Source organism: Harpia harpyja, chromosome 7 (assembly GCF_026419915.1).
Source record: "Harpia harpyja isolate bHarHar1 chromosome 7, bHarHar1 primary haplotype, whole genome shotgun sequence".
Taxonomy (NCBI): domain Eukaryota; kingdom Metazoa; phylum Chordata; class Aves; order Accipitriformes; family Accipitridae; genus Harpia; species Harpia harpyja.
Genome location: NC_068946.1, coordinates 19024213 through 19047301, shown reverse-complemented (window position 1 = coordinate 19047301; position 23089 = coordinate 19024213). Strand labels below are relative to the sequence as shown.

Sequence of the window (23089 nt, the reverse complement as noted above, 5' to 3'; positions counted from 1 at the left end):
GTACTGCTGGGCTGGTTTACATTTAGGGCAGACTGTGTCTGGGAGTCACTCTGGCAAAGCAGACTAGACTGCGAAGTAGCTTACAGAGGGTGCTCACAGCTGATGGGGTTTGTTCCCTTCAGTGAAAACATCCGCAAGCCACAAGAGATGGAGGAGTTGCTCTCACTTGGGAGCATGGCACAACAGACCTTTTCCCCACACAGGCACACCTGAGACAGCTGTCTGGTGGCTCCCTTTCGTTCACCATCTGTCAGAGGGAAGCATCACGGACTGAAACACAGCTCATCCACCACTGCTGTTGTGAGGGGGGTTTGTGTTGCTAGCACAGACCCCTCTGCTACGTTTCTTGTCTCCCTCAAATGCCCAGTGTGCTCTGTGGCTCTGTGCTTTCCTGAGCTGCATGGGTAAAACCTTTTCTCTGTTGCGCACTTTGTGCTCATCTTGGACGTCGTTGCTGTCTGAAACGTTTCCTCTGTGGGCATCACTGTGTGTTGGTCGCCGTGTTTGCAAGCGTCTGGTGGGGGGCAGGAGGCCTGCGGCTAACGGCACCTACTGTTGTATTGCAGGCGCCAGGTTGAGTGGGAGCCTGCCAGCAATTTGATTGAAGGGGTTTGTTTGACACTTCAGAGGCAGCCAATCATATCCTTCCTGCCTCACCTTAGGTCTCTGATCAATGTGTGTGTCAATCTGGTGAGTAGCTGAGCGGCAACCCCGTGAACCTTTGCTAAACCTCCCCCTGCTGTTGACTTCTCTGGACTGAAGATGACAGTTCATTCCCATTCCTGTCATTTTACCTGTCCCCCTTACCCCTCGCAAGGGGACTTCGCAAGTGACACTAGAGATAGCAAGGTTCATTTTTGAAGTGGTGCATGGGGAGATACAGTGACCAGTAGCGGTGGTCAAGCGATTTATTTCCATTGCTTCCCACGCACCACTTTGAAGATCCACCTTTGCCAGATTGAGCTGAGAGTTGAGGGCTGCAAGTTGGAGAGTGGGGTGGTGGAGACTGCACACACCTGGTAGAGATGGGGAGAGGGTGGCACTGGGGATACCTACCGTCTCCAGTGGGGAAGGACCCTGGTGGCTCTGTCAGAGGCCACCAGACGTTGGCTAGTTAGAAGGGTTTACGTGGGTGGATTCACTACGCTGTCTGCAATGTCCCTGGCTTGATCTAGTACAGGTTTGCACTGTACAATGTTCAGATCCCACTCTTAGTAGAATTTATGCTCTAAGTGTGTTACAACAGAGACATGGTACAGGTGGAGTCTGTCTGGTCATTCAGTGATAGATTGTAGTGTTTCTGGAGCTGTTACACTGAGGGCAAACCCTCAATTTGATATCAGTGTAAGTCCAGCCATTTGGACAAACTTGCATGCTTTCATTCCATGTGGAAAAAATACAAATAAAGGGGGAAGGGCTGCACTAGCATTTTTATTGTTGTTGGGTTTTATAACATTTTCTCCTTAGAACATAAATATTGTAACTTTTTCTAGCAGTTACAAAAAACCTCTCAGGGTTCACCAGTGCTCTGAGGGGCTTTAAAAACAATGATCATCAGCTAAAAGGCAGTATCAGTTTTTGCTAGGTTCCTGTCCTTCAAGTCCTTTCAACACTCATCACTGCAAGGGCAGGGAAGCTCCAACCTGTCAGAGTCCATAAGAGAATTCTTCCTTGTTCAAGCAGAGGTAGCTACTTGGAGGCCCTCAGACTACTTAGGGTTGCTACATGGGGAGGTGGCTACAGAGTTAGCTCAAATACAAGCTTAGAATGGACTTGCAGTTTGGCAAGTAAGCATGGCAGAGTGAATCATGCCAGCAAGCTCTCCAAAGGGCCTGCATTAAGAATTAGCCAGTGCTGTAAAAATTGCGGAAGGCTCTGCAGTGCTGAAGTGCAGTCGTCATGCTTACATTCAGCTGGCTGGGAACAGCAGGGAGAGCTACCAGGAAAAGATGTACTCTTACTGTTAAAAGTGTTTTACCTTTAGCTGTCAGAACTATAGCCACTGTGACCTGTGGGAGCACCCCTGACTGCATGCTGTATCATGTGTAGACCAGTGGCATTCATGAAGCCCAAAGAGAGATCAGCCAGGAAGGTGGAGAATTATCTAAATGATAATCAATAGTGATATAAAGAAAGGGCTCTGCCTCTTCCCCTTCTAAATTGTCCTTTGGTTTTCTGGCAGAAAACTGGTTACTGCCTTTTTCCCCACACTGAATTTGATAAAAAACGAGTGCATTCATCTCCCCTGAGCTTAGGCGTCTGCCAGGTAGCTTCTCCCTGTTCCCATATCTAGATGTGTCTAGTCATGGAGAGAAACAGGCATATGCAGACCTGTGATTTAATTCCTCCTGAGGGACACAGCCAAAACAGTTCAAATAACTCTCCCTTAGAGGTGCTATATTCTTGTGCTGATATTTCAAGGAATTCCAGACAAGCAGATCACATGCAGGTGACTCTGCTTCCAACATCTGGGGTCAGGTGAGATGAATCATACTTAGAGTTCCTAAGAACAGACTGTGTTTGAGAGGAATCTGAACATTGTACAAAACCCTGCTTGGGTCAGACTTAGGACATTATTTTTCAAGTAGATCAGCAAGAGAAGGGAAAAGATGTCCAGTTTCAATGCAGACTTTTTGCTTTGATGACATATTTTTATTTGTTACAGTCGTTACATGACATATCCTCCAACTCTAACTGTTCCACCGGTCCAGTGCTGGTCATTCAGGGCTGGTACTGGGTACATTTATAAATGTACCAGGTTACCCGTGCACTCCTCTCATCCTTGCTGGTTCCCTCTTCTCCCCTCCCTTTCCCTGCTAGAACTCCTCTCCTCACTGGCCCCAGCTCCTGCAAGGACCACTGAGGGGGCTGGTTCTCCTAGATCCACCCCAACTCAGTGCTCGATGGAAGGCGCCTCCATTTCACTGACGTTGGAGGATATGGCATGGATGAAACTGTAAGTAGTCAGTTGTGGTGATGTGCTCTGTTTGTATTGCAGGTGATGGGAGTGGTAGGACCCTCCAGTGTGGCTGACGGATTACCCCTTCTTCATCTCAGCCCTTATCTCTCGCCACCTCTGCCCTTCAGCACAGCTGTTGTCCGGCTTGTAGCATTGCAGATACAGGTGTGTCTGCCCTGGCCTGTGGCCAGGCCTGTTATAGCTTCTGGTTGAGACACCAACTCATCGGTGCTCTGTTTTCTTTCTGCAAAAGCTGGGCAAAAACTGTGGAACATACACCAAAAAAGAAAGAGAAGCAACATGTAAATTCTCCCTTCTTTTTGAAGGCTTTAACCAAGCTTAGAATTCACCTGTTCGGGCCAAGTCCACAGCAAGCATCCATCAGCTTAACACTGCCATTAAAGGCCAGGGAGTTCGGCTGATTCATGCTGTTTAAGGCTCTGACAAGCACATTAGGATTCTCTGCAGGATCTAAGGAGTTAGCATAAGCCTCCTGCCACAGGGAGATGGGCCCTGGCTTGAGTCATGTCCATGCAACCCTACCTCTTTTCCTGTGGGACCATGTGTGCAACTGAGTGAGAGTGGATTTTGTGCTCTTCTGCTCTTACCTGAGCTGATCACACAGTATGCCAGCTCAAAAAAGCAGGGCAACTTAGCTTTTCAGCTGCTGACTCAATAGCATCCTTGTTGTCCAGAATAAAAACAAAAACCATCCTGGACATTTTGGAGAATTTCATCATTATTTCTTTCTCATAGCAGTGCCATAACTATTAGAGAGTCTTTCTGCCTCTGTATCCCTTTCCCTCCCCATTGGCATGAAATCAGACAGAATGGTGACCAAAGAAGGGACAGATTTCCTAACCTAGCTCCAGCTTGCATTTTTAAATATGCATTGGCACATCCAGTTGAATACTTCAGCAGGTATTTCTGAGCAGCAGGGTGGCTTGGGAAGGAAGGCTTATAGGGACCAAAACACAGTGCTGTCCTTCAGAGCATGAAGCACCAAAGGACTTTTTGATACCAACTGACACAGAAAGAGGACAGATTTCTTCCAGCTCTGAGGTAATGGTTCTTTAATCAAAAGCAAAAAAAGGGCCACCTTCACCTTCTCTGAAATCTTTTCTTTTTTAAATCCAGATACCAAATTAATAATTTTTTTTTAAGTATTGGGAGGTTTTACTTTTATTATACTCTTCTCCCTATTCACTCATTCATGGGCTTTAAATGTAATGAAAACCAAACGTGTCAGAAAAACACATGAGTAGTCATAATTCCTAGTACTTCCAGCAGGATATGAAACAGAAGTACTTCACACCCCATCAGAAAACATCTTCTCCTGGAATTGCTCAGCCCAGGTCTGCAAGCTTGAGGGTTTGCAAGGTTCAGTTGCATTTCACAGCTAAGTCTATAGCAACTGGGAAGTTGTAAATGAGCAGAGGTTCTAGTGACAGTCGTTTGTTACCTCCTCTAAAGAAGATGAAAGACCTTTCAATTTAGGCTTGACTACGTGTCAAGAAGTAAATGTGCATTTTGTTTATTTTTCATTCTTTGTGTTAGGGAGGATGATGGGGCAGCACAAAGTGAGGCAGAACAAAAAATGTGTTCGGGAATAACCTCCATGTTTGGACAGCAGAATATTTAGATTTTGTCATTTGTGCAGTTTCCTCTGTTCCTTTTTTTATTCCACATAGTCTGGGTCAGATCCTGATGCCATTCACAGCAGTGCAGAGTTTAGGACTAATGCTTAGCTGACTCCTGTGGGATACATCTGATTTTGTTAATGATATCTATAAGTTAGGAATCTGAGCTTCTGACATCTTGGCTATGACAAGAGCAGGTGACACCTATGTTACTCTGTGAATTCCTTTTACTCCTAACTAAGTGGTCTCAGGGCTTCTAATTCAATCAGGTCATCAAAGCCAGTATTGTACTGTGTAAACAGGGTGCCAGGGGGATCATCATTCCCTACAGTAACTTGTGTGTGTGATCTGCTGATGAAATCGTTTAATCCTTTCTTATTATTACTGCACAGGCTTTGAAAGAAGATTTCCCCCTAAGCCATGTCGTCTCCCCATTCACCAATCAGGAAAGAAGGGAAGGAATGCTTTTAAACCTACTGATTCCATTTGTGCTCACAGTAGGATCTGGAAGCAAAGGTCTGACTAATTTAACAGAAAGAATTTTTCTCCCCCTTTTCTGACAACTGATGTTTGCACTTTCCCTGTCCTCTGTTGAATTTTTTTATTTTTATTTTTTAATTTGGTTTTCTGTCACTGACAGTGTGTCAGCTAAGTGCCCTTTGGGTCCGAGACTGAAAACAGCCCCATTGGCAGACGTTGTTGTTGTTTCTTTGTTTCAGCTGTGCCCTGGTTCTTGAGTCAGGTCTTACACAGATGTGTTCCTTCTTTTGAAACTGGAGTGCAGGGCAAGACAAATCTGTTGTAGCACAAGCCACAGAGGGGAGCAGAGGTCACAGAAATTGTGCGCCCCTGTGGATCACAGTCTGCCCCATCCGTGCCACTTGTCTGGCACAAGTCCTGCTCCTTGCTTTCTTCTATAGTGGGTGATGACTGGTAAATCCCTAAATGAATGCAAAAAGTAAAGGGAGAGGGGAATGTCAAAAGGAAATGAGATCATGAGACAACTGAATGGGACATTTCTTTGTGCTGTGTAGCTCTGTGTTTGTGTGTGTTTGTGTTGGTGCTAAAATAAACTTTGCCTTTGCTTACAGGAGGAGAAGCAGCATAACAAGGTGTGGGGGACGGAATTTTGGCTTAGGGGACCTTTGAGATTGCACCCCATTTTGGAACTGAACAGGGTCTGGATCTTTTGGGTGTCTTTGATGGGATGTAGCCTGATCTCTCTCTCTCTCTCTCCCCTCCCAATGCATCTCAGACAGCCCCTGGCTGGAGCAGCCTGAGGTCCTGCTGCTGCTCCAGACTGTTATCAATATCCTCCTGCCACCTCGCATCATCAGCACTTCCCGCAGCAAGAATTTTATGCTGGAGAGCTCCCCTGCCCATTGCTCCACCCCAGGGGATGCGGGGAAGGACTTGCGGCGGGAAGGTCTCGCAGAGTCCACCAGCCAGGCTGCCTACCTGGGTGAGTGATGGCTTCTGCTAACCACTGAGAAGAGACAGAGATAAAATGGAGCATTCAAGACTGTAGACAGCACCAAAGAAAACTGTCTCAGGCAGGAGCTAACTTAGCTCTTTAGAGCTGCTTTAGGTCTTGTCCTGAACAAGGGGCCAGGCCAGAGCGTGAAGCCAGGAGTATCTCTGGAATGTATTGCAATGTGAGCAGTGTATGCACTGCAGCTGGAGGAGATTGCACCACAGGTAGAAGTCGCTCAGTTTTCATATTGCCAGAATATAGCAGCGAAGCCACAAAAGGCACGTCAGACTGCCTATCAGCCCCTAATATCACAGCTTCACTGGCCCTTGGCTAGCTAGGGTGAAGTGTGATGCAGTCTGCCTGCTGGCCCTGCACACACACGGTCCTTACTGACTGGCATTCCCTCTGCTCACTGTATGCTGCTGCAAGGTAGTACTATATTTTCTCACATATGACCCACAAGTGAAAGGAAAGAAAAAATAATCAAATTGGAGTTGCAGCAGCACTGCAGGTTGTTGGGGCTATACGGGGAGAGTTTTGGCTCAAAGCTCTCACTCCTTCAGACAGCTTCTCTGTTTCTGATTTCGTGAGGGCATTTATCCAAAGACTTATATTCAGGTCTTTGTTAACCTATATCTAAGGAATGGGTAACGCTGATGAAAAAATGGCAGTTCACCACTGATTTAGCCCCCCACCCCAACAAGCCTAGGTACAGATGTGTGATGGCTGAGATGCCTTGGCCATCCCATCAAGAAGGATGGAGTAGTCAGCCTTCCCCCAACAATTCCCAGGCCTCCCTGTTTGTTCCAGACCAGGGGAGCATGGAAAGGGGGAGATTCCTTGTCTCTCCTGTGAGCTAACTGCTGGTCACTGCCCACTTTAATATAGAGCATTGTTTCAAACCTCATCACCGTTCATGCCCATTTGTAATGCAGTGCTCTTGTGAGTTATGGCCCTTGGCTTACTGGACTGTATTTTTGTTTAGATTACAGTTTGGCCGTGACTCATGCAGCTGCACTGCTAGAAAGGTTCTTTTCATTACCCCATAAATAACCTGCAGGTTATTGTGCTGACAGGGTGACTCTGTGTGTGGATATGCTTGATGAAGATTTTTGAGGTTGTCTGATCAGCCAGGGCTGTATTCCCCCCCTGAGCTGCTTTCACAATATCTGAATTCCAGGAAGACAAAAGAACTCTGCAGGGAGGGAGAAAGGAAGCTAGAGCAAGAAAATACAGAGGAACTTAGGTGTGTAGTAGGAAAATTTCTCTGGAAATGGGACTCTCAGTCCTGATCCTGAGGCCTGCCCTCAGGTTGCCCGCCTTCCCTGCCATGTTTGGAGACTGATAGAAAAGACAGTTGTGACTCTGAGGTGTGTGGGTGTGCATGTGCACGTGCATGCATGCATGCCTGTGTAGGCTTGTGCCCACTGTGGCCCCCCCATTCCTCCCTCAATGCTTGTAAGGGATACTGATAACATCTCTGACTGCCATTTGCTGGTGTGTGTTCCCCTGTAGCCCTGAAGGTGATCCTTGTTTGCTTTGAACGCCAACTGGACAGCCAGTGGTACTGGCTGAGCCTGCAAGTCAAAGAGATGGCACTGCGGAAGGTGGGAGGGCTGGCCCTGTGGGATTTCCTCGACTTTATCGTACGAACACGGATCCCTATCTTTGTGCTCCTTCGGCCCTTCATCCAGTGCAAGGTAACAGTTGCTTTGGCTCCTGATAGATCACTTCCTGATGGCAAGATATCCTTTATTCCCCTGCTGAGAACAGAGGAACAGCATGCCTGGAAGGAACTGTGTGTTTATGTAGGGAGTGACTTTTCAGAAGTTAGTAGGCTTGAGAGCCCTTTGAAACTAAATCACAGGGCTTTTTCCTAGACAACACTAAAGAGTATGCCAGTCACACAGGAGCTCTGATCCATGGAATAGAGCTAGTCTTAGTTCCCTTAGATGGGAAAGTACTATCAGGCTTGACCAAGAGGGTTTGCATGTGGACTTAATTTTGCAACAAAGACACTCAGAGCACTTGGAAGTAGTGTGGACGCTCTGAACTTAGGAGGGGGTTGGCATGGTTGTCCGAAATCTTCCAGAAATCTCTATTCTGCACAGAGCCAGGCAATACAGCTAACAGCCAGGAAGGACCACTCTGCTTTCCATCTCTTGGGTGAAGGTTCTGACAGGACTTTTGTGGATGGACAGACAGCTACTGGGCTGAGGTGGCCAGGGCTTAAGATATCTTCCCTGCTTACCAGGTAGTCTAGCACGCGGTACTCCACCTTATTTAGCCTATTGTGTCTCACCACTTGGACAGACTAAATCATCTTGGAGGAAGGAGCTGTCTCATGTCTGAGGGTAGAGCTTAGCATAAGGAAGCCTCATCCCCATGTACCAATGTCAGTGAGGTTTCGAAATCTGTTCAGTCAAATACAAGGTTGTCCCTGAAAGACGGGTGGAAGCCTCATAGCTGGAGTCAAAACCTCATGCCTACAAAGAGGACAGTCTGCTGGCTGCAGGCTCATGCTGGTCTGGAGACTAGTCCCAGTTCCCTGGGCATCTTTTCCCTGCAATGCTAACGTGTCCCAATTTTGCAGCTGCTGGCCCAGCCGGCTGAGAACCATGAGGAGCTGACTGCCCGACAGCACATTGCTGACCAGCTGGAGAGACGGTTCATACCGCGCCCGCTCTGCAAGAGCTCCCTCATTGCTGAATTCAATAACGAGCTGAAGATCCTGAAGGAGGCAGTGCACAGCGGGTCTGGTAAGGAGGAGAGGGGAGAGCTAAGGGCCATCGGCCCAATCTGGCCAGCTGGGTCACCCGTAAATTAGCTTGTGAGGCAGACCTGCCAGCTGCCTAGGAGGGGGATGGGTAGTCCACCCACACCCCAACAGCCTGCCCGTGGATCAGGCCCTATGCCCAGCCCAGCCTTGCCACTGGACAGCCAACAGAAGCCCAGGTTAGGTGTGAAATGCACCTTGTCATGCCCATTTTTTCCACTAAGGCTACTCCTATTTCCCAGCAGCTGCTTCTCACTGTCACATCTGGCTTGTGTGGCCCCAACCCACAATGTAGCAAGCCACTACCTACGTCTCTAAATCCAAAGCCGCTCGTGCAGAAACGTCTGTCTGTTTGTCAGCAGCAGATCTGTCTCCTCCTTTCTCCTCTTGGTCTCTTTTTGATTTTTCTCTACTGTGAGGTCCAGATCAGTGTCCCCGAGCTGACAGTGCACTGAATTCTCTCCGGTATGAGGGGACACTTTTCTCCTCTAACAGTCACCCTTGTTGCCACGAGATGGCAGCCACTGCTCACACACGGCAAGAGATTTTATGTGCTTTGTTCTTAAGAAGAGAAAACACATTCAAAAGAAAATGCCTCGGCCTTTTTTCCTTGGTAATAATTTGCCTTGTTCCTAAATGTTGAAGCTGATCTGGAAAATATGGTGCTAAGGCTAAGGGGGAAAACCAGACGATATAAGAAAAACAGACAGAGATTTTGGAGAGATGAGGTGAGCCAGGGCAGCTGTGTCTGTTTTATCACCTCTGCCAACCCCTGTCCCACTAATCTGGGCAGAATCAGGTGCCCGATGTGACAGGAATGCTTGGCTGGTTATTGATTTCCAGTGCCATCACTAACTTGGGTTTGGTTCTCCCACTCTTGCACAGCTTACCAAGGGAAGACATCTGTCAGCACTGTGGGCACCTCCACCTCTGCTTACCGCCTGAGCCTGGCCACCATGTCCCGCTCCAACACAGGCACTGGCACAGTCTGGGAGCAGGACAGCGAGCCTTCCCAGCAGGCTTCGCAGGACACGCTGAGCCGCACAGATGAGGAGGATGAAGAAAGTACGTGGCTACTGATGCGAACTAAGCCCCCAAGATTGAAGATGTTTTCTTGATGCCCAGAGGACAGCTGGCAGGGGAAGACAGTTGTCCCTGTCCCAGTGTGAACAAAAGGCCCATAAAGGGCATGAGGCTAAGAAACTGGTGTGGTTGCTACACAGTTCATGGTGTTAAAGCTTGGGTCGTTACATACCTCCTCATTCCCTCCTGAGCTCTGGGTGGTGAAAAAGGAAGGGCATAGGCAGATTTTTAGAGTATGAGACCTGGGCTGACATGCAATCCTTGCAGTGCTGACAAGGCATTTGGCAATCAGTCCCCTCTTTGACCTTCATCATGCCAGTAGGCAGGGGCTGTGGCTGGCTCTGTAGTTAGGATCCTGTTCCTGCAGGATCTTAGTACTTCCTGCTCATCACTTCTGTCCAGATGCTCCCACGTGGAATACATTGTCCTTGTGCTGCATGGGATCCAGCTGTGGCTCTCTGCAGCATGGAATGTCTGTGTGCTTGTGTCACTCGATTAACAAAGAGGAAATTAAGCCTTAAACCTACTGACAACAAAAGCTTGATCTCCCTTTTGGGCAGTTGGCAGGTTCTGGGTTTGCCAGGCTTTCTGGTGCCAGTTCAGAAGGAATGGGATGGTGAATCTTTTGGGGACTAATTTGCAATGACCTGAATGTTGCTTTGTCATTTCAGCTGAGTTTCATGTTATTCTTGGAATTTTGCCTTCTCTCTGCTTCTGAGCTGTCCATCTGCTTCTGAGTTGTCCTTCACTGAAAGGCAGGGTAGAAAACTCTGCTCATATGTCATCAGGCTTGGGCTTCCCCCTACTTCAGCAGGGATACTGTCTGCTGGTGCTGCAATGGTTGGGTGCCTCAGTGCCTCAATGCCTGAAACTGAGGCGCTTCACTTCTGTATTTGAGGACTGCTGACTATTCCCTAAAGACATTAAACAAAAGGAGTGAAAATGGGTGGCTCAAAAGAAAGGCTTGTGCAGTTACAGCAGAATTGCCTTTTGGGAAAGGACAGTTAGCCTGAAACTTTCCAGGCTCAGCCCAAATTTATTTTAGCTGGGTTCATCACTAAACACTGTACAATCCACCCAGTATTGTACTGCTGATACATTACTCAGATACTTGCTGTGGCAAACTCTGGTTTCAGCCTCAGATTAATTATGAGCCACTGTGTGGAACAATGAGTGCTATCTTCCTATTTGCTTGCGGCAGTATTACCTCAACCCTGCCTTGTCTTAATGCCACCATAAAATATTGCACTATATCAAAACTGGAAAAGGTCAAAAAGAAAAGAGAAAATTACACAAAACTTCCCCTTTGTTTTATTTGTTTATTTGTAATTAGAAGTTGTTCTGGTAAACCCCATAACAGAGTCATTTCTTTCCAGGTATTTGGTATAATTTGAAACAGCACTGAAAATTTCAAGCAGTCTTGAACACAATCCAACTGTCTGCATAATTCAGTTGCAGTATGATGTATTTGAGTCAATTTATCCAATTTTTGGTGGCATTTTAAAATGCATGTCCCAAAGGCTGTTAAAGGGTGTCAGTTCTGCATTTTGCTGTTATGTATTTTATCTTTTGTAACAGTGCTTTGCTATATCAGAGCAGCAGTTTATTTCACACCAGCAAAATGTCCAGTTACAACTTTTATGCCAGAAAACTGTATATTGAAAACAATTTATTAATCACAGGAATTAAGCCCTAGTGGAAGCTGAATTCCCCAAACACGTTTTCCTGAGAGCCATATAAGCTGAAAGCATACATAAATCCCTGGCCCATGTGTGCTGGGTTCCTCATCCTGCAGGGTTCTATGCATATGTCTTTCTGAACTGTGACGGTAAAACCTGATGGAATTACTCAAATTTGCAGGCTTGGGGTCTTGGTAAGTAAATGCTGGGTACACCTTTGGCATTCTGTTACCTCTTGACAACTGTGAATACGTAGGTGGGGTTTGGGGTGGTTGTTTCCTCTCCTTTCCTGCTTTTTCTTTCTTTCTAGATGACTCCTTGAGCATGCCCAGTGTGGTAAGTGAACAAGAAGCATACCTTATGGGTGCCATTGGGAGGAGGCGGTTCTCCAGCCATCTCTCCAGCGTGTCTGCACCTCAGGCTGAGGTGGGCATGTTACCCAGCCAAAGGTAACAACATAGGCTTTTCACCTTTCCCACTATATTAATGAGAGCAGAAATGGCGCAGGTATATTATGTGTACATCAGAGATGTGGGATAGTAGAATCAGTGGCAGCATAGTGATGCTAATTTCATTCATCCTGAAATAGTGTCAGACCAAGGGTTCAGGGTTGGAAATAATGATTTTCCAGGATGATCTGTGTTGTGTAAGGTCCATAAGAACAAGCTGTCATCCATAGAAACCTTCCTCTTAAACAGTTTCAGAAACCCTCAGCACTATTCTTTTCCTCTGCTACTACCGTGGATAGCAAAAAGAAAACACATGATTTTGGGGTTATGCATTGAACCAGGGGACCATACACAATCTGTGTAGGGAGTGGGGAGGAATCCTGAGAACCTGGGAAGGGGGGGCAGAGGCATCCTGTTTGATTTACTTCATTTTCTTCCTTTTAGTCTTTGTCCGTCCTAGGACAGTAGCTAGCTCATGACAGAAACTGAATGTCAAGTTCAAAGATGGGATTTAATACTGTTTAAAACCAGAAATACACTTGTTGATAGAAATAACCTTGAATGCCTCCTGGTTAACATGGAGTGGTGAGAAAGATATTGGAATTTGGGAAATGTACATCTTTAGAAGATGTAGAGAGAAGTTTTACATTTAAATGTAATTTTTTTTCTAAGCAAGCAATGTTTATTGTTTTATTTGTCTGTGACATAGCTACCCAAGGATATCTGACAATGGACAGATTAATTTATGTTACTTCCTTTGAACCTTTAAAGAATAAATTCTACATTATCTCTTGACCAGCCTTGGAAAATCAAACAACATTGTTCCCTCCCCAGTCTTGCTTGGAATTAAAGAAATAACCTTGATACATGAAGGAAAAGTAACAGCCGTGTTACATATCAGCAGAGATAGGAGAAATGATTTACAAGAGAGAAGTTACAAAGATTTTATCTGGGAGTTTTCACAAAAGGGCTTACAGGAACTCGTTTGACTTTTGAACTCAATTGATTCAGTCCCTTTGTTTCTTGAAAAATTAATATGCAAGACTGCATTTTCCTCAATCTTTCACTACCATCTTCAGTGCATAAACTTCCTGAGAGTCACAGTTGACTGATAGCAATGTTTGCTTTGTGCAATCCCAAGTCATGGTGATGCTGAGAAAAAAAAGACTTTAATTACAACAGAGCTTTGCTCTCTACTTTTTAAGTACATGGTATACCAGGAGAATCGCTTTTCATCTGTGTAGGGAAAGTACACGCTCAGCAAGCTTAATCATAGTCGACAACGTCATGCCCTTTTTAGTTATGGATGGTCTCTGGGTTTCAGACTGCCTTCCAAATGTAAACCAATTAATGTTAAGTAATATTATTATTGCTTTCCTGCTGGTAACCCAGCAGACTGCTTGCTTGCTTTCATGTTTTTCCTATGGGCTGAGAAGGCTGCTCCTGCCCGAATGGCTGAAGTGTAGAAAAGCAATGTAATTGTGTACTCGTTTGCCAGGATCTGCACCAGCTGTTTCCTTACAGTTTCATTGCACTATGAGACCTTGTTTTCCAGATGTTTGTCCTTAGAGTTGTACCAGAAGGAGAGTGGTCTATAGCTCATGGGAGATAGATTAGCCCTCCCTCAGGAAGAACTGGCTCATGGGGAAGGGGGAAGAAAAAAGCTTTCTATGAAGTTGAAGTAAATAGAACTGAAATAAATGAAAATGCTGCAGGAAAATGGCTTTGAAAACAGTTCCCTGCCCTTATTTCCTGTGGAGACACATCCTACTGAACTTCTCAGCTTCCCAACTCTCAGCAGAGATGTAGAAATCTCCATGTAGTGTAAACTCCCTCTAAAGACTGCTCCTGTTATCAGATGTTCTTTCAGCTCCTCTGAGTCATGTATGTGCTGTTGAGCGTGCGAGACCAGTTAATGTTACTGTCCTTTTTTTACTTTTTTATTCCGTTGATATCTTTTCCCTTGAAAACAGAGACAATCGCATGCTTTTTGCATTTTCTTTCCCTAAATTCTTAATCTCCCTGCCCCTCCTGCAGTGAACCTAATGTCCTCGATGACTCCCCGAGCCTGGCCACTGAGGGCAGCCTCTCTAGGTACAGTGTTAACACTACCTGTCTGTCAGTGTGTGTGCTGGGAAATGAGCCGTTTCCAATCTCCTCTGTCTCTTCCCCTCACCTTTTGTCGCTCTCTCCATCTCTGTCTCTTGTGGCTCATTGATATTCAGGCCTGCAAGTTAAAGGTGTAGCAACCCACCTTCAGTTTTCAGCTTTGATTGCCAATAACTTTGAGGACGCTAAGGAGAAGGGGGCAGAAAAAGCTGTAGCAAGTGAAATAGCAGTCTGGCTGGCTAGTCTCAGGGTTTTCCCCTTGTTTAGCAATTGCTTGAAAGGCATGAGAAAGATTATCCACAAGGCATTAGCTGTAGCCTGTTATAAGCATTAGTCTAGAGGCTTATATAAAACAGACACATCTGTTTTTCCATTCATCTCACAATGCTGTCGCCACAAAAGACTTAATATGAAGCTGTGTTCTTTAACATTCACTCATAAAACTAATTATGATAAGTCCTGTGGAATATAGTTCTCTGTGGATGCTTTACAGTAATTCTCATTATTTTTACAAAGTGTTTCCAATTATCAAATGACACCTTAGAAAGCTTGCAGGTGAACACCATTAACATACATTTAAAATTGCCCTGTCAGTGCTGGAGTTCAGGTCTAGCTGTATCCCATTACCTATGGATGGGGGAGTTTGTGTGCAAACGCTGTTAACGGCCATGCCTGTCAGATGGGTCAGGAGTGAGCTCAGAAGGGAGGTCTGTGCCTTTAACGGCCAGCTCATTCGTGTTAATCATCCTTGCTGTCCTGACGCTGTGCTCACACCTTTCAGCCGATCCTCATGAGAGCTGTCATTAGTCCCAAGGGCATCTCTGTTTCCTTCCAGAAGAACACAGCCCCTTGTGTTGGCAACACGGAGGGTAACACACTATTTCATTACTTTACCACACCAGCTGAAGATGTGGATATGTTGAGAGGTGTTTGTATGAATGGTTTCTATTTTGTTAGCTTGGTTTTAGATGTCAGTAGTGGGGTTTTTTGGGGTGGGGACAGGCTGCTTTGTTTGTTCGTTCTTCTCAGCTGAGAAATGGAGAGTTTATCATTGGTGGTGTCACTGAGATCATCCCATGATTCATGGTGTCCTTTGTGTGCATGAATCCTGCTTTGGCAGATCAGTCTCTAATTGGTGCTACTGTAGGAGTGGAAAAGACATTGGTTTGTTGGCAGGGGCAGGAATATTGTTATCTGGTTTTGTGATAAAGTGAAATGGATTGCATGGTCATCTGAGTGTGTTTGGGGGCCTAAAGAGAACAAAAGTCATTCAACCGAAGAATTAAGTGCCGTCCCTTAAGCAGAGCTAAAAACTCACTACACTTGAGGAGGATGACGAAGGAGAAGGTCCGTATCCGAGTTAAAGCTATAATGACCTGATACTAGGTTATATCAGTGTTGAATTTGAAATGTTTTGATCTTGTAAAGTGGGGGGAGTCACTCCTAATAACGGTGGTGAGGCTGAGGAATATGAGACAGCTAAGTCAACAGATGAGTTCAAATGCAATAATTTATTTTGAACCCTGAAATGTAATCAGCTGTACGGTGGGTTCCTACTCATTTCTGTCACACCAATTTTTGCTAGGGACCAGGACACTCTCCTCCACCCTGCTCTATGGTACAGACATTTCCTTAGGCAAAAAGGTTAACAGGTGTAGTTGGGAGTCAGTTCTGTTGAGGTTTATTATTCTTTTCAAGGAGTGGGCACTAACATCTGAAGGAGGGGCATCAGGGCTGCAAAGCCTTAGAAAGAATGAAGACAGGGAAATACTGCAGATTTTTATAAAAAGGCTAGGTTAGAGTTCTGTGAGGAAGAAAAGATGTTTCAACTGCATTGTTAAATGTGCAAATTGGATTCCTTCTCTAAAGGACAGAAGTAATAAAGCAGAGATTGTAGGAGCTTATTGTGCTGTGTGGATCATAGGACAGAATTGATGTGTTTTTATATTCAGGAACATTAGTTTTGAATAAAGCAGCCTCGAGTTTTTCTTACATAACTTTGATTTCAGCTGGAGCACAATAACAACTGTTTAGGATTGCCTTCTAAATTCAAAAGCTGCTGTTTACTCATAACTGACATAAAGAAATAAATCATATGGAGACTAGACCCTTATGGAAGGTAAGAGTTTTAAATAAATTAAGTAAATAGTGACAAACACAAAAAAGAATATCTCTTTCCCTTTGTTCTATTGCAATTAGAGCCAGCCATGTAGAAAAGCAGTGAAGACGGGAAAAGGATAGCATTTAAGTGTTCAGAAGTAAACAGATAGCATAGGGTGGGTATGGGGCTCAGGAGCATATGTGTCCAGCATCGTGATTTGTTGTGGTTATAATGTGAGAGGGGAGGATATTTTCCCAAATCAGAAAGGAAGAAGAATAAGTCACTGTAATGGAAATCTGTTGCACAAACACATTTTCCTTTAATGTTTGTTGTTATGCCTATCTTAGCTTAATGGTGGCTGATAGGGAAAATTAGAGTGATTCACTTTGCCAGGTCAAGTGTAGCAGATCTAACACTGTCTGGGCTAGGATGTGTCTGGGAATACAAGAACTGGAGTTCATCTACATTTTAACCCATTCTCCACTGGCCTTTGTCCACTAACCCTCTCATTCAGATGTCTTGGGACACAAAGTGTGTACGTTCTACTGTAATGGTGTGGCAAGCATGTACATCTTTTTAATAGACTTTTAAACTCCTTGCTTCCTTTGTCTCTGTTTTGTTTTCTTCTTTGTTCTTTCTTTTTTTTTCTTTTTTTGGCTGCATGGTTTCTTGTAATTCATGAGCATTACTTATTACAATTGCCAACCTGATGAAGTTTCTTTTAGCCCCCACTGTGTGACTGCACTGGCTGTCATTTCTTGTAGTGCTGGCAACATGCTTCCACGAAGTTGGGTTGGTTTGATCTTTTGCTCACATGTCTCTGCCCTAACTATGTAACAGGAGTAACATTATTGTGAAGATAAAACCCCGACAGAGATACTCAGAGACTGACAGAGCATCTTTGTGTTGGGCAGCAAAACCTTCTGGTTTGTTATTCCCAAATAAATCTGTCTTATGTACTGCAGAAAACCCCTACTTATTGATCACATTGCCACAGGGGGAAAACGTACTGTCAGCTGAAATGGCATTTGATTCAGTGTTCCTTGATTGGGTCCCGCGGGCTGCCAGAAAAACAGTATACTCCTGGTCAGGTCTGGTAAACAAGAAGAGACAGAAAAGGAGGGAGGGACGGCTACACAGAGCCAACAGTCTGCCTGCCACACTAATTTTCATGGAAACAAGATCAGTAGCACTGTTCTTTGATGTGAAAAGAAACCCTCACAAACCCTCATGAAGTGAAAGGTTATATCTGAAAATTCAGCCACTCATCTGAAATTTGTGGTCTTTTATGATTTTCTCTCTCTTTCCTTCCCTTCTTCAAAATTTGGGGATAGAATGCAAAAAGACAGCTACAGCAGGACTGTGCTGTGCGCAGGCAGCTCTGCAAAACTCAGCTGCTCTCGGGTCCACCATTTGCCTGCAATAGATATCTGCAATTTCAGCTCATGAGATCATCCCAAATTATACCAATTTATGTAATGATTCAGTGGAAGTAAACATCCCCCAGCTCACTAAACTCATTTCACTTATGATATAAGCCAGGCTGAAAATCCCAGACTCCAGCAGGAAGACACAAAGTCCAGCCTTTCTTTTGCTCACCTATTGTTTGTCTTCAGTGCACAGATTACTCCACGGGAATCGTTTTTTTCCTCATGTGTAGCCTCTGTGCCTTCATGCAGTCTGTGTACTCCCTTTATCTAAGGACTTTTTCAAAGTGTTTTCATGATGCATGTGAAATGAGTTTGTTTCACCACTATAAACAGTGTTTTGTACTGAATATAATTGTAGTCTTTCTGCTACAGACATACATGTCTCCTCACTCATAGAACTAAGAGTTACTGTTCCTTCATCAGAAATTGTAACAGTATTCTCAAAGCTAGTCCATTATTTTTTTCAAGACCTTCTCCAGCTAATTCCTACTTAATTCATATACTGGTAACTACTCTAAAAACTTCTTAAAATTTAGAAGAATAAGTTTTTATGTAATCCTAGAAACAGAAGATGAAGAAAATTCTGCAAGCTGTAATTTCAGGTAGTCTAGATCACAAATCTAAAGACTAATTTACACACAGTCTCTTTGCTTTAATAAGGAATGATGTGTTGCTTTCAGGACCTACCAGTCGTATGTGCTGCAGTCATTGTCTGGGTCAAGAACACAGTCCCACTAACAGGAAGTAACTTTGAGGACTCTGCTTATTCATAGGCGGGTGTCAATACCCTACCTAAAAGCTGGAAAATATGTTCCAGAGACTGGTGAGCTCATTTGGAAGAGCTGTCTGAGGGAGAAAAGGACTCAAATATATCTTGTTTGTTCTGGCTTTGAGATTGCAGCAGCTTTTCCTTTTTTTCCAAACCACTGCAGCTGTGGTGAGATTGCCAAGGGCATGCCTAGGATTATTAGGCTGTGGTCAGACAATCAGAAGAGAAACAGCTTCAGGGTCTTAAGATGTCTCTGTCCTTGAAGTTGCCTATCGTCACCCCAGTAGAGCTGGTAGAAGCACACGCATATGATTTAGTGCAAAGTCTGGCTTTAGTTCAAACTGATAAGCGAGGGAGGAATAGGACTTTTAGGTCAGGTAACCAGACTTTGACCTGAAGCAGACCAGGAGGCTCTCATGTTCTGTTCCACCAAACTTTCTAAGGGCAATAACTTCTGCCAAAGCGAAGAACGAGCTGTTCAGGAGACGCAACATTTTAAGCCTCTCCACAGACATCCTCCATGTCTTTTCTGACCAGGTCCCTAGGTTTGTCTTCTTCCTCCACTCCTGGAACGTCAGGCGATTAAACGTTCACTCTGTTGGTGGTACTGAGCTCCTCCAGGGAGATCCAAGGAAAACATCTAGAGAAAAGAATGTTGTTTTCCTTTAGATTAATGCAGGCCAAAGGCAAAATGATTGCAACACTGAATCTTCAACAATCGATGCCAGATATAGCTGGAAGTTGCTTAAATAGGATGTGTGGCTCAGTGGATTCCAGTCTGTCCCAAATAAGCAGCTGCCTGATTTATAAGAAGTCCATCTTAAATGTTAGTTGCTATTGTAACCATATGTCTCTCAGACATAGTTCATTCAGCTAAAATGTTTTGTGACCACTGTCTGCTAAATAACCAATTTTTAACTGTTTGGAGGAATACAGTGCTTTGATAAAAATGAGGGGAGGGTGGTATTTTTATATTACATAGATTAAATAGTCAGTTGAATGGTAGAATGAGATGGTATGTAGCCGAGTATGTTTTGTTGCTAAAGATTCTTTTCTGCAGATTTTCAGATATTTTGTGCCAAGGTATTAAAAACAAAAAAGCTGTGTTTATATATATATATATATATATATAAATAAAATTTACGTTTACTTGTCTTTTTTGTTTGTTAGCCACAAAAAGACTTAAGGCTGCAAGTGTTGAGTGTGGGGCCTTGTTCACATAACTCATGCATCCATTCTGTGAATGGATCCTTTGTCACTTTGTGTTTGTTTTTTGTTTGTTGACTTAAATTGAAATTAAAACCAGATGACAAAATTGTGATGAGGCTGTGGAGTCTATTTGGGAGGAAAAAAATTAGCTTTTACAACATTGTCCTTGAAAAAGGAAAAGCAAACAAGAAGGCTTTTGAGCTAGGAAGCTGGTATTCTTGCGTTTATTGATGTGGCAAAGGATGCAGAGAAGTGAGTGTTGCTCAGTGGGATGCATCAATCAATGACTGAAAACTGAAATATGCAGTTATTTATATTTGGATGCTACCTGTGTGTGGCCAAGTCCTGAATGCCATGACTCCACCTTCCACCCTTTCCTAAGCCCTGGAAGCCACAACCCAACAGACACGTCCCCCCCATCCTTCAAAGACAGTATTGCTCTTTGAAGTGACTGTGCCATTAGTGATTGGTTTATTTATTTATTTATTTATTTAAGTCACGATTGCCAGGACACCTACTACTTATACAGGGTGCTTCTGTGCTTGGCCTAATGCTGTCAACATCTAACAGGGTGGCAAGCGTGCAGAGCGAGCCAGGACAGCAGAACCTTCTTCTGCAGCAGCCCCTGGGGCGGAAGAGAGGCCTACGGCAGGTGAGAACATGGGGAGTGAAGAAACCTTCTCTCCTTCTGTTTGAGTCAGTGTGGTTTTTCTCATCTGTGTCTGTTTTGAAATGATTTGTGGATGTGACCCGTCCTGTTTACCTAATTTGTGATATACCAGTGCAGTCCGTTGAGTTAGCAGGAACCATAGCACAAGTTGTAGCTGTGAGGCCTGACAAATCCCTGAGAGAGGAGGGGCACTTTGTTTTGAATTCCCCAACCTTTTCCTCTGCAGGCTTTTTTTTTTTTTAAATTAAACGATGGTCACACAATCTGCATTGCATTACATTCAGTATTGAAACTGAAAAGGCACAAAACCCAGAAGTTCATATGAAGGAGATGTCTGAGCCATGGGAACCTTAAAACCTGTATCTGCTAAAAGTAGAGTGAATGGACATCTGGAGGGATAGACAGTGATGATCTGTTCTCCTTACAGAGGAGAAGTTGTGTAATATGTGAACATGCATCAGCCTAACTCTTTCTTCCAACGTTTAGCTTCGGCGACCACTGCTATCACGTCAGAAAACTCAAACTGAACCTCGTAGCCGTCATGGAGCTCGACTTTCAACCACACGGCGGAGCATCCAGCCAAAACCAAAACCTAGCGGTAGGGCAGTGCTGCATTTCCACAACCAGCGCTTCATATTTGAAAGAAGAAAATACTAGGTTGTTGTTTTAGCTTAAAAGAAAAGTTAGTATGTTGTTAGTAGCCTGTATTAAAGTGAAGTCCCAGCAGTTTTATCCTTTTTCCTAGTAAGTGGATATCCTATCAGAAAAATCACCCCCTCAAAACACTTTGGTGGTTTCTTCAAACTGGACAGTGAATTATCATGTCTCCTAGAGGTGTGCAGAATTTAGGGGAGAGGTGTCCTCTATTCAGGACGCCTTGTCCAAAACCTCCAGATGTGCAAATTTTGAAGCTGCTATTGAGAGTAGTAGAAAGAAGGAAATTCCCATCATTTGTAAGCTTAGCAGTGCAGAGCTTTAAGGGTTGTATATGGAAGTGAATATGGGACTGTTCTAGTCCATGCCATATGTTTCCAGGAGTCAGCACTGCCAAGCAGAGCAGGGGGCTGTATTCTGTACCATCTTAAAGTGAGCAGTTAACTGTGGAGGAAACACCTGGAAGACCAAAGGTTGCTTGCGAACCTTATGGGTTTCTAACCACTCAGCCAGGACTGTGCTGGGGCAACAGTGCTGCTGGAGATGTTTGAAACATAAAAGTTGACCCAAAGTAATTAAGAGCAGGAGCAGGGATAGCAGTTTTACTGTCAAGTTTTAGTCTAGCTGTCTTCACACTGTGCTGTTCTGTTATTCCCAGATAGCGGACTCCGTCTGCAGGAATGGGGGGGCAATCAGCTGCCCTCTTTCTTTTCTCAGATTTCCTGCAAAACCTTGGGCAATTCCCTTATATATTTGCATCTCAGTTTTCCTTTTTTAGTTGAAGGCAGAAATGCCTAGCTCACATGGGAATTCAATTCAGTACATTCTTCTGGGATGGAAAGATGTTATGGGTGGCATTTATCTCACCAAGCCATGACAAAGGTAGGGTGACTAGTCTTCAGGAGAACCCTGACTCTTTCCGTGGCTTTAGAGGAAGCCTAGGGTAAAAGGCTTTTAGATTAGACTCCAGTTAGACAGCTTATAAAAGATGGGATGAATCATGAATCCCATCTTAGTTATAAAAACTCCAGGGATTCTCTCTTCTTTTCTTGTTGTGTTTCCCTTCCCAAATTGTAGCATCTTAATACTCAATTTTCTGGGCTTTCTACCCTTCAGCGGAGCAGAAGCGGTCGGTGACTTTCACTGAAGCCCAGCCTGAGGCAACAACAGTCTCCTCAGGGGACCCGTCGACTCCAGCAGCCCAGCAGCAGGGCAGCAGCCCCCAAGCGACCAGCAAGCAGGAGCCGCTAAGTAAACCTGTGCTGACTTCCTCACCTGCCATTGTTGTAGCTGATCTCCACAGCCAGACCACTGGCCAGGTAACGTGATTGATGGTTTTACTATGTGTATCTGTCTGCTGCTTCATCAAAGCTGCAGCGCAAATTTATAGTGAAACGCCTGATGCATTACAGCACTATAATGAAAGCCAGCGGGTGAGTGAAGGCAGCAAACTCTTCTGTGTGTCTACCTTTTAGGTTGAGTTTGCTGTCCAACGCCCTACTTTAGTAAACCATCCACTTCTAGATCTATGCAATGATTCTTAATTTGCAAATATGTTTCCTGCATCTTCCCTTTTCACCTTCCCGTCACATATAGTAGTCCTTCTGGACCTGCTCAGCAGGGCAAGTTTTCATCAACAGGTTTTTACAGCTTGCTCACGGAGAAATGCGTCCCTAAGGAAGTACTCCTTCAAAACCTCAGGACTGTTTTAGCAAAAGCATCACATTTCAAAAGAAATTGCTTGTCCAACATTTTTCTGGTTGGACACCACTGAGAACAGTGCAGGGACAATCACAGTCATCCCTTCAACACATCAGTGACATTGAGGTCACTTTTATATGCCCAGATATCTAGTGTCTTTTGGCGGTTATGTCCTTTGCCATGAACAAATGAAAGACACCCATCTTGGGAATACATTGAAAAAAAATGAAATGAGGAAGCGTTAATGACTGAAATCAGATAACCTTTCTTATCATTGCTACAAATTTGATTCACCAGCAAAAATAGATCATTGTTAGGGCAAAATTTTAGGGATTTATAATCTGCAAGTGCCTGGTCCTTTATGGTAGAAAGTATTCCAAATGAGA

The 23089-nt window shown here is 44.4% G+C and overlaps 1 protein-coding gene across 15 annotated transcripts in view; it reads left to right on the top strand.

Annotated features, from left to right (window-relative positions):
* UNC80 (unc-80 homolog, NALCN channel complex subunit) overlaps window positions 1-23089 on the top strand; it is a 136171-nt gene that overhangs the window by 109730 nt on the left and 3352 nt on the right. For 11 of the 15 annotated variants that reach the window (XM_052792236.1, XM_052792231.1, XM_052792230.1 and 8 more), the window contains 12 exons: window positions 567-690; window positions 2999-3124; window positions 4992-5115; window positions 5855-6061; window positions 7589-7773; window positions 8667-8832; window positions 9735-9914; window positions 11922-12060; window positions 14098-14154; window positions 20249-20330; window positions 20835-20946; window positions 22119-22321. In XM_052792236.1, the coding sequence (XP_052648196.1) occupies window positions 567-690; window positions 2999-3124; window positions 4992-5115; window positions 5855-6061; window positions 7589-7773; window positions 8667-8832; window positions 9735-9914; window positions 11922-12060; window positions 14098-14154; window positions 20249-20330; window positions 20835-20946; window positions 22119-22321 (1705 nt within the window). Of the gene's footprint in view, window positions 1-566; window positions 691-2998; window positions 3125-4991; window positions 5116-5854; window positions 6062-7588; window positions 7774-8666; window positions 8833-9734; window positions 9915-11921; window positions 12061-14097; window positions 14155-20248; window positions 20331-20834; window positions 20947-22118; window positions 22322-23089 lie in introns of those variants that run through there. The other 4 variants (XM_052792235.1, XM_052792241.1, XM_052792242.1 and 1 more) reach the window with 3 other exon arrangements.